This window comes from Dinoponera quadriceps, unplaced genomic scaffold, assembly GCF_001313825.1.
Source record: "Dinoponera quadriceps isolate SergipeBrazil2010 unplaced genomic scaffold, ASM131382v1 scaffold777, whole genome shotgun sequence".
In the NCBI taxonomy this organism is placed as follows: Eukaryota; Metazoa; Arthropoda; class Insecta; order Hymenoptera; family Formicidae; genus Dinoponera; species Dinoponera quadriceps.
In genome coordinates, this window is record NW_014555488.1 from 2621657 (window position 1) to 2632616 (window position 10960).

Consider the following 10960-nt stretch of genomic DNA (forward strand, 5'->3'; position numbering starts at 1 on the left):
AAAATCGAACTCAAATTTTTAGATTCCGAGAGGCTTCGAAACAACTTCATAAATCTTTTCTTTATATATATATATATATATATATATATATATATATATGCATGAATCGCGATGTGGAAATCAATAGACACAGCAATAAACAATCGTCAGAAATAACGAATTTTCGTTATGAAACTTTTAGTACCTGATAAAAATATTCTATATTTTTGTCAAACAATCTTATTACACAAGATAAACAATAATCGGTGTATGCATGCTTACGCGTATACGCACACAATGATTCATTCGTTAAGAGAATCCGATAAGAATCAGCGATAAGGATCAGATTGTTTACCTTGACAATCTTTTCTTACTATTGACATAAACATGTACGAAGGTCTCATCCCTCCCATATATGCGATCCTCGGCGCGATATAACGAAAAGTTACACACTGTTTATCACTGCTGCACAATTTTATCCTTCCTTCATCAGCTCGTGGCTCTCGAAATTATATACCGTTTCTTTAACGATAAAGATACCAACAGAAAAAGATTACATAATGTGTTAATAAACGCAAGAAATCAAGAGGAATTTTACCTACATTTAACGATTAAAAATCGGGTCACGGTATGATACTTCATCGTAAAGCGTCGTAAATATCAATGATATTTGGACGATACTCGGAGCGGAGATACTCTTTATTTGAATCCGGAATTCGAGCTGTAAGAGTTATATAGCGGCAGAGAGAAACCTGATAAAAGGATTTTAAGAGGACGCGTTTTCCGTCGCGCTCTCTAAAAAAGTGTGTCTAAACTACGTCCGTTACACGCACTTTCCAATGCTAACGATAAAGTCGCTTGATGCGTGCCTAATATATTTCTCTCTGATAACGATGAGCACGTGTGCCTGGTATGGAAAACAAAAATTGTGATTGCAGTGCATTTGTACCAAGCCTAAATCATTATTTCTTTCGTCATCCCATAAACAGAAGGAAGAATCCGATAGGCTTATCGTTCAACTATTCAAGATAGGCATCGATAATAAAAATATTTCGGATATCGTATTCCTTGACGGTAATAAGGGACCTCCTAAGAAAGAAAAGATCATATATGACATTTGTCTACATATGATTATATGTAGTCATATATGTCTACAATGAAAAGATACTGTTGTTTATAAATTACATGTAAATATAATCGAAGTAAATGTTTCTAGCTACTTGTGCTTTTGACAGCACCTTATATCGACATTTAATTAAATGACATAACATCATTTTCTTTCGTGTATATAAACATATATGATCATATATGTAACTACATATATGGGCAAAATTCATATACGATTTTATATAATTATATATAATCGTATATAATCATTTTTTCCTGGGCTTTTATATTTGGTCTGTTCCTTTTAGTCGAACTGGCTGGCACTAGTTCAAGAAATCAGTTAAGAAAAAAAAATCGATAATACCAATAATAATTACCAACAAATTCGTCAAACATACATATTTGAGAATTTCAAAACAGTTTCGGTCGGTCGCCGGCTCTTTCTGGGTGGCGCTCCTAAGCTAAAACGGAAGGAAGGAAGGAAGGATAAGATCAACACTCTACAATTATCTCCGGCTGATCGTCGGAGATAATAGTAGACCACCGATGTTACCGACATTGGACGCGGTGTGGATCTTCCGTCTCACGCGGGGTCACCTGCGTCTGACCTGTGTCTGACCTGTATGTGACGCCGACGCGGCACGTTCCGAGGGGGGAACGAGAGCTTTAATTCAGTAACAGTATTCAAAGGTTCGGGACACGCTCAAGACCCAAGTCGTTTTCTACCTGACCGTAGATGTAAGCCGCGAGTCCTCGTCGTCGCCTCGAGCAAACTGGCAGGATATTCATCGTACGTTCGACGTTGCTCCTCCCGAGGGAAACAGAGCCCGTACGTGCGAGTTCTAGGTTATAGAGGCCACCGTTCTCAGCCCAATGTAAACCCAATGTGAACGGCAAGATTGCGATCAGTCAGTTCGGTCAGTTCGGAAGCTTAGCGAGCCTTATGTATTGGAACAGAACGGCGGCCGGTGGTGTGCGCGAAGAAATGCCGCTAAGCTCGATCAGTCATACCGCGAGCACCACCACCACCGACACAGTGGAAAGTGTGAATCCTGGCACGAGCACGCAGATAACATCGACCTGCTGCACCGTCCTACCACCACCGCCTTATCATAATATTAATTTACCCCTTGGTCATCCCTCTACGTTGACCAATGAACGTGGTGCACCACCCTCCTATGAGGAAGCGATAGATCCTAATGGTACGTTATCGTGATCCTTGTCAGTTGTATTTTGCATCTTCGTGACATCGTCAAGTGTGATAAACAACCCCTTGGTGTCTCTCTTGCAGCTCCACCGCCTTCTTACGATTCCCTGTTTGGTCGTATGAGGGAGGCTCGCAAAGTTTCGAAAGGCATATTCGATTTCTTGAAGAATATCATCTTCCTACTCTTGGGTACAAGTAAGTTGCATATGTTTACATACAGTTAGATCAGTATCCACACAGATGGGTACTGTTTCACTGATATGGTTCGATATTCGAATGTGGAGCATGAAATTGGTATCTTCCAGTCGGCTGTACCATCATTCTTGGGGTAACAATAGTGGTACCGATTTGTATGATGGTCATCGGGGGACTGTATCTGTACGATTGCCCACAGGGTGAATACATTCCCGTATACTTGTTAGTGGGTGGTGGATTCGGAGTATTTAAACAATTGTTACACTTGTCAGCTAGAGTGAGACAGCGTCAGGAAGAGAGAGACGAAGAAAGGATAAGGCAATCACCTACACAGACTCTGATCAATTGTTTTATGCTCGGATGGTTCATTATTGGTAGGTACCTGTAATTTCAATCTACACAGAAAATAAATTGCTAGATTTAAGTAAGTTTAAATAATCCTTAGCTTCAGTATTTCTTGAATACTCTAACTTCAGTATGCTTTAGCAAATTTTTACTTAAATTAAGTAAGTTTCACTTGGACAATTTACTTGGAAAATATTTCACATTGATCAAATAAATATTGCTTGATAAGAAAAAATAATAAAATTTTGCTAAAGAGTATTGGAGTTTGTCGGATTATTCACTTGAATCTAACATATTTTTTCCGTGTATCTACAGTCCCTGGCCATATTATTAGATATAATTAATTTTTTTTTTACATTTCGACTTCCGAGGATCAGCTTTATAATATGGCTCATCTATTAATCGAATTATGTTAAGGAACCATTATTCTATATAAAAAAAAAAAAAAAAAGAGGTATCTTTTATTCGTCATTTCACTCGACTGTTACAATGACCTTGAACAATTGTGAATCCGCGCTAGATACATTATTGACAATAACGAGAACAGACGTGAGTTTTCAGTGTGCGTCCATTGAAATTTAGATTTATTTTTGTTTATTTGTGATTTGAAACTTCAAATTCCTTGCTTATTAACGGAAAAATCAATTTTCGTGTGAAAATTATTAATATTGTTTACACAATTCTGGATAAAACAAGTGACAATTCGACACCTCGGAAGGTTATACAGATAAAAGCTCACTGTTTGACACCGAAAATTAATCGAGTCAAGATAAAATTAGTAACTTTTCTTCTTCCAACCTATATTCTATTAAAGAACCAAAGTGCGTCTGACAATATGACCAGGGACTGTGCGCATCCGCCAGATCTGTTCTCACTCCGAAGTGCGTGACGAACTTATTCGTTACAGGCTCGATGTGGGTGTACAAAGAGTACGAGCCGAATTATGACCCGGCGCTGGGCAAGCACTGCAACAAAACGCTGTACTTGTTCGCCTTCTGGCTGATCACGTCGGTCTACATATGCCTGGGCGTCGTGACGGCCGGCCTGTGCAGTATTTCCGTAGCTAGTATCGCGTTTCAGAGATCGCCGCCGCAGGTCTGAGACAGCGCGGCATCGTGCTCGTGTTCAAATCTCTGAGATGACGTAACAACACAACCGCCAGGACCATCCGTATTTAACAAACGTCTGGGAGTCGCGCGGCTTAACCGTATTTATCCGATGAAGACACGCAGCTCACGCGGTTGTACGCGTGCTACCCGCGTTTTACGCGGGAACGACGAATCTCGAAAGAGGGAGCGCCGTCTCGCGTTACCGTGGCCCTCGTGATCATGGGAACTCGCCAACACCACCGCTCCCCCCTCCCCTGGTCGTTGAACACGGATCGCTCATTCTTTTATATACGCCGGACGCGCCAATAATCGGGATCGGAAGTTTCAAATACGGAGCGGATCTCCAGTTTGTATATAGAGATACGGATGTACGTGTTGTAAACGTTGAGAAATCTCATTCTGGGAGCAAACCGACGAGTGTAGTCGCGCTCGGCCGCGACGTCGTCTTGTCGCCGACGAAACGAGTCGCTTCGCAGAGAACGAACGAAAAAGAAAAAAAGGAAAAAAAACAAGAGAGAGAAAGAAGACAAGCAAAGAAGAGGGCGCAAAAATTTCGTCCACGTTTACGTACCTGAGATGCTTAAACGACTATTTCGAAAGAAATCGTTGGCACGTTAAACGCACATAGAGTAATCGCGCGGCGCGCGATATGAAATTTCAGACGGAAGATCGTCGTCGTCGTCGTCTGAAGGACGAACGGCTGTCGTTCGCGCGAAAAGAGGCGCGCAATTATCTCTCCTTAGTTAACTCTCAACCGACGCGGTAGCGTCGTGACGCCAAGTACATAAAAATCGATTCGACTTTGTCGAGATTGCACTCCCCCGGAGGGAAATCGGAGAATACACGGACACATCAACGTCAGTTCCCTCGTCTCTCTCTCTCTCTCTCTCTCTTTCTCTCTCTCTCTCTCTCTTTCGTCCGCGCACAGCCCTCCAGGACAGCCGGCTGAGAACGAGAGGAGGCGAGGGGGAAAGCGGAGTAGTCGCTTCGACCGGATTTAAGGGCTGTGTGTCGCGTTAATTCGCGGATTCTCGAATCTTGTGCCAAGTGGACGCGCGGAGTTGCAGACCAAAGTATTTTGCTATGACGGTGTTGTTCGCGCCAGCGCGTTGCGTGCGTGCGTGCGCTACGACGCGTTTCTATGTAATAACGAGATAAAGACCCGTTCTCTCCCCTTCACTTCCTACCCCTCATATACACACACACACACACACACACACACACACACACACACACGTACATACTATACCTTCTCCTCCTCCCTCACGGAATTCCTCCCTCGCCGCGGCGGGTTGGTGGTGCGCGCGCGACTCGCGCACCACGCTTACGGCGACGCTTCGATACCGACCGGTCTAACTCACCGTAACTCCGCGGTAATAAATGTTAGTCATCTGCATCGACGCTAATCGACCGTTTCTCCTCTCTCGACTTCTTATCTATGTTAAGCATCCTACGGATTTTACGGACAATGTACAGTCGAAGTACGCACTCCGCTTACTCGTGGCGTAACTTATTCTTAAAAGACTGCGATCTCGCGCGACAATTTATATTTATTCACCCTCTCCTCCGTCCTTCTACGCATCTATATAGATCTCCATGGATCTGCCCTTTTTGTGTCTATACATGTGTACGATTAATTTTGTTAATTTTTCTCTTCTTAGAGAAGATCGACTACAACAGGAAAGTACGGGCGATGTTGTATGACGTTTTTTTTTTTCTTCTTTTACCTTTCTCCCGACGTGCGTCTATCCTGTAAAGACTAAAAAAACGACAGTATTTGTCAGTATTGCTGATTTTTCGAAGGAAAAGAGAAAAGAAAAAGAAGGCCACGCCCCACGTCGTCGTCGTCGACGCGGCGTGGACTTATTTGTAATTTAATTGAAACGATTGTATTATGAAGTGTATTATGAAGAATAGCCGTTGTAAATATTACCATTCCTTCTACTTTCGTACGACTTGATCCGCTTCTCCGACTCGAGTTTAGTCTTCCTCACCCAGTCCGTTTGTAAGAACATGATTATTACGAGCGTAGGATTAGACTTAAGCGTAGAGGTAGACCATAGACGTGAGGCGGGCGTAGGCACAGGCGCGCGTGATCGCGCCTGTGACGATGCGACGAATCTCGCTGTAATATGCTTGTGCGCGTAACGATTAACAATAACCGAGCTTGATGCATCCAATTGTGCATAAATGTAATACGATACAGGCAGACAGACAGACACACATGCGCGCGCGCGCACACGCATACACATATTACCAAATTTTTATCGTGCAACAATTACAAGCTTATTACACACGCAAGTTGCGATAAAACAGGCGATACGGGAAATTGGCGATGATTCCTCGCGCGGAGATAAATCGAAGAGGCGGAATGAACGTCGTCTCGTGCGAGGTTTCTGTGCTGTGTTCCCGAACGACGGAAGCTCATTCAACGCTCCTGATTTATTCTCACGACGCCAAGCCGCGATATGCTATTCGTATTTCCTTTCTCGGCTTCTCGCCGCGAATTGGCTCGCGCACGATTCGATCGCGCGCGCGCGCGTCAACATCGCGTTCAGCCACGCACGAACTGGGGATTATTGTAAATAATACGATCTAAATGTATGATTATCGATCGAGCGGATATATACGTGTTTACGTTGCATTTATTACGCTATTATAAAAGTGACGAGATTAATTTACGATAATGTAATTGCATTCCTATGCTCTATGCATGGCATAAAAGCATAACGCACACTTGTTGTTACAATTTCCTAAATAAAGCGCTTGAAAATCACTTCTCCCTCTTGTCTTCCGCATGACACGCAAGGTTTATTCTGCACGCCGCTCAGTTAACAATGAGAGGGGCGACGCGCGGAGTGACGATCTAAGCTGAGAATCGGATCTACGAGTCTCGGAAGTTACCTTTACCCACCGTAAGTCTCGTGCGACACCTTCTCGTAAGGGTATTCTTCGCGATACTCTTCCTCCAGATATTCCTGAATATCCTGATAAGGCTCGACTTTCAGCGAAACCTCTTCCTCGCTCTTTTCGATCGTAGATTCCGTCGACGCCTGTGGCGAATAACGCGATAAAACGTTTATACGACGGGATAAAGCGCAGATTATATGAAAATAAATTTTCTCTCCGGAAACCACGACCGAAATATTTGTATTTTGTTTGTATTGTGTTTTCATATTTCTTCGTATTTTTTCATCTTCCAAATTAAATAATTTGTTTCTTCTTCCTTCGCAACACCAACGACTAGCGTCGACTCTTATTGGTCCTGTTTTTTCTCTCTTTTATTTATTCAAGGCCCCTTAATATCGCCACGGGAAATCCGGCACTTTATGGGACGACTACTTTAAGAAGCACGCAACGAATTCACATTACCTCCTCCCGCAAGGCTTCTGCTTCCGGCGGCAATAATTCGGGATCGTAGGACGTGATACAACGCGCGCGCCACACCGGTAGAACGTCTGTCCCCGGCGAAGACGCCGCTTCCGTGGTAGCCTCCGGCTTCTCGCCCTCCTGCGCCTCCTGTTACAATAGCATATTCCCATGACGAATGATTGTAATTCACGTCGCGTTCGCAACGTCACCGCTGCGCTTTTGTGTCCTCTCTACGTTACAGACTAGAGAAGCGCCTGCTCCGCAGAGAGGATGACGTACGAAACGTGCGGTAACGAGCGAACAATAACGCATCGGCGGCTCCTCGACGGCTCTCTAGGTCAGAGCTCTCGCTCGATATACTCGCGTTTTAATTAATTTAGATAAGAAACGAGATATTCGTACCTCCCCCGCTTCCGTGACGACTTTATACTCAGCGGGAATCGAAGCCGCGTCGTAATGCACAGGACTCGCGTGTACATAATGACCGTGCTGCATGCACGTGTTCTCGAAAATGAAGCATCCGCGTCCGTACGGCTACATCGTGCGATAATATTTCTGCTTGACACACGCAAATTAACGCTGCCTCGAATTTCGAATATTTCGTATTCTACAAGCGAAGAGAGAAAAAAAAAGCAGGGATTTGCACGGGAAAAACAACTCCGCTATTGCAACTAAGTTCTCCGTTCTCCTGGGAATCAGACACAAAAACTCGGTTGCACACGGGAAAAATTAGCGTTAATTCAGAAATACTGTATTCTCATGTATAAGCAAAAATATATGGTCATATAGCTTGCAAGATAGATTCAACCTATAAATTTGTGATTTTTTGAGATTTTGTTACGAATGGGTAGTCTAGACGTTTTTCTACATAAAACAATAAGATACCAGTTTTATGGCCGCTTAAAATTAATTAAGAAACAGTTTTTATTTTCTATTAGTTGCATCATTTTTTACTAATTGCGTCTTTACCTATTTATTTCAAAGTTAAGCTTGTCAATGGACACCCTTAAAGAAAAGAAAATGGACCATGCTTGATTTCTTGAACGATTGTGAAGAACTTCGATGCTATTTATACTTTTTAAGTCATATATCAAATTTTCATCTTCATTCTTCTCGAAACATACTCTATGTAGGTTGGATCTTTCTTGCGTAACTATGGCCATATAAAATCTTACATGAAAACAAAACTTGCTTATATATGAAGAAATTCAATATAGTTGCGTTAAAAATATCATATTTCCATTATTCAAGGATAATTTTCATGAATTGAAATGAGAGGAAAAAATATTGAATATAGGAAGAACGATATCTTTAAACTGACACAATTTTTAGATTGAAGTTACCGTTCTTTCTATACATCCAATACTTTTTCTTTTCAATTCATACAAATTATTCTTGAATAACAAAAATTAGTGAAATATTTTAATGGAATTATCTCTTCATGTAAACAAGTTTCATCTTTATATTGTTTATATATATGAAAATACGAATCGTGAATCGATACTAATTTTTTCTGTGTAAAATGAGGAAGGAAGATTTCTGTAGGATGTTTCTACTCAGTTAATTGCTCTCAGTTGTCTCAACCGAGTTTCAATGCAGCTGAACGTTCGCACGAATGTTCAGTCGCGGTGACGGAGATATCGTCTCTCGTCACTGAGCTTTCACCTGGTCCCTATTCAGTCGCACGGATTAAGATACTTTTTTCCGTGTGGCAAATGCAAAGTTTCGTTCGACTTCGTGTCGCGCTCGCGTCCGGATTACTCTCTTTCGATCTGTGCCGCACCAGATTCGACCTCCAGGAACCGTGGAAACGGTGGCGTGGGTGAACGAGTTGGCCGGGTCCTTCCATGCGGTCCTTCATCCACGTGCCCATAAACTTCGTTCCCGTGTCGGCGTAAAGATACGTTCCCGCACCGTGACGAAGATCCTCCTTCCATGAGCCCTCGTAGATGTCATTGTTCGCGTAAAAATAAACGCCGAAGCCGTGTTTCGCGTCGCGCTTCCATTCTCCTACGGTTACCCACCGCGTTGTCCAAAATACGTTACCAAAATACGCGGCTCGAAGACGTTAGAAAAAATCTTAAAGCGTTCGCTTTACCACGACAGATCGGTAGGTCGAGGAGGAGGATCGCGATCCCCGTGGTGGTTATCGAGTCGCGATTCCTCGGCCAAATGCGAGGCCGACGGCGTAGAAGACGGGCGAAGAGAGAGCCAAGCGGAAAATTCTCACCGGGTCTCTTATGAGTTACGAGCTGCCAAGCTACGAGGCGACGAGGCCGCGAAGATGCCGAAAGACACCGTCGTCATCGCGAATTGTCGCGTGCGTGAATCGCGACTCGTGCACACACAGCTCCTCTGGAATTCCTGGCATGCACTGGCTCACTCCTTTAGAGATATCTGACGTGCGATATAAAAATAATTATATACGAATATATATATATATATATATATATATATATATATACATATATATATACACATATACATATGGACGTGTCGACCCACGTGCGTCCCGCGATTTTCTCGGGTCTGATTCGGCTCCTATTTTTGTACATTCTTCCGTACCTTCGTATCGCGTTCCGTCAGGGTACCAAAAGACCCCTTGACCGTATTTGTATCCCTGCCTCCAGTCACCGTTATAGCGAGCCCCATTTTTGAACGCGTAGACACCCTTGCCATGCCTAAGACCGTCACGATATCGGCCGACGTAAACGTCGCCGTTCGGCAGCAAAGCCTTCCCGCTGCCGTGCCGAGCGCCCTTCTCGTCCCTTTCGCCCTCGTACACCTGCGTACACCGTTCGTGGAGACGACTCGCAACGACGGCGACGATAACGCCGCGACGCGACGTTACGATGTATCGGAAAGCAGCGTGCGATGCCGGCGCGATTTTTCATTCGGTGAAAAAGACGTATTTACAGAGATGGCGATAACAGGCCTATTTTTTACAGCCGAATTATACAGAGAAAAACCCAGTGAACAAGAAACATTGAATCAATCTTTCGAAACATTGATTTTGTTGTGGATTTTGCAAACATTTTGACATAATATTTTGTAAACATTTTTAAAAACCGTCACTTGATGGTATAATATTCCTAAATATTAAAATCATAATATAGAAATATTATTTTTAATATTTAGGTCAAACATTGTTGGCAATGACGTTATGTACAACATTAGGAATTACATATTTGGAAAATAAAGCAGAACAGAATTTCTGATTCCTACGAGCAGCAAATTCGGTTCACAAGAACCAGAAGTTCCGTTTTCCTCTACCAAAACACGTTTAATTCGTTCAAGTTAATTCAACCAGTCTTATTTCTCCTTGCAGAGCTGCACTTATTCTTTTCCCCTTCAACATTAGGTTATGTATTTATGTTTATTTCACTCTAAAGCCAAAAGATGCGACGTAATTCGACTAAAAAGAAACAGGCCTGTTGTTTCTATATTACCCCGAGCGATCGAAGCTCCGTCTCCCCGTGGCCATCCGGTAGATCAACCGCCCGCGGACTTTCCATCTCGTGTTCTGTCGCAGCGCAGCAGCCGTCAGCCGGAATCTCGATTTCGCTACGATCGTCTGCTAATCGATCTTATACTCCGCCAATTCTCTTCTTACACAAGCGGTATACATTCTGGAAGAATAACGTTG

At 43.1% G+C, this 10960-nt stretch overlaps 2 protein-coding genes across 3 annotated transcripts; one reads left to right on the plus strand and one right to left on the minus strand.

The window, feature by feature from the left end:
* Window positions 1-1667: 1667 nt before the first annotated feature.
* On the plus strand, window positions 1668-6718 carry LOC106744429. 2 transcript variants are annotated; one of them, XM_014619194.1, is made up of 5 exons: window positions 1668-2288; window positions 2378-2488; window positions 2599-2688; window positions 2761-2862; window positions 3741-6718. In XM_014619194.1, exons 1-5 carry the CDS (start codon window positions 2030-2032, stop codon window positions 3932-3934), a joined length of 756 nt encoding a protein of 251 aa, XP_014474680.1. In that variant the 5' UTR covers window positions 1668-2029; the 3' UTR covers window positions 3935-6718. The 2 variants fall into 2 exon arrangements, with proteins under 2 accessions (XP_014474680.1, XP_014474679.1); XM_014619193.1 differs by having other exon boundaries at window positions 2599-2862.
* LOC106744339 (radial spoke head 1 homolog) lies at window positions 5677-10942 on the minus strand. The gene is made up of 7 exons (XM_014619014.1): window positions 10928-10942; window positions 9880-10099; window positions 9098-9324; window positions 7717-7848; window positions 7315-7461; window positions 6857-6995; window positions 5677-5701 (listed from the first exon to the last, which is right to left on the minus strand). The coding sequence occupies exons 1-7, from the start codon at window positions 10940-10942 to the stop codon at window positions 5688-5690; spliced, it is 894 nt and encodes a 297-aa protein (XP_014474500.1). The 3' UTR covers window positions 5677-5687.
* Between the last annotated feature and the right edge of the window lie 18 nt (window positions 10943-10960).

Excerpts from the sequence above, each read along its gene's own strand:
- LOC106744429 (XM_014619193.1), top strand. The coding sequence starts at position 2,030 with ATGTATTGGAACAGAACGGCGGCCGGTGGTGTGCGCGAAGAAATGCCG. Across the intron at positions 2,289-2,377 it reads GGAAGCGATAGATCCTAATG|CTCCACCGCCTTCTTACGAT; the intron begins GTACGTTATCGT and ends TCTCTCTTGCAG. Across the intron at positions 2,489-2,598 it reads CTTCCTACTCTTGGGTACAA|TCGGCTGTACCATCATTCTT; the intron begins GTAAGTTGCATA and ends GGTATCTTCCAG.
- LOC106744339 (XM_014619014.1), bottom strand. Across the intron at positions 7,849-9,097 it reads GTTCCTGGAGGTCGAATCTG|CCGTACGGACGCGGATGCTT; the intron begins GTGCGGCACAGA and ends CGCACGATGTAG. Across the intron at positions 7,462-7,716 it reads TCGTCACGGAAGCGGGGGAG|GAGGCGCAGGAGGGCGAGAA; the intron begins GTACGAATATCT and ends CTATTGTAACAG.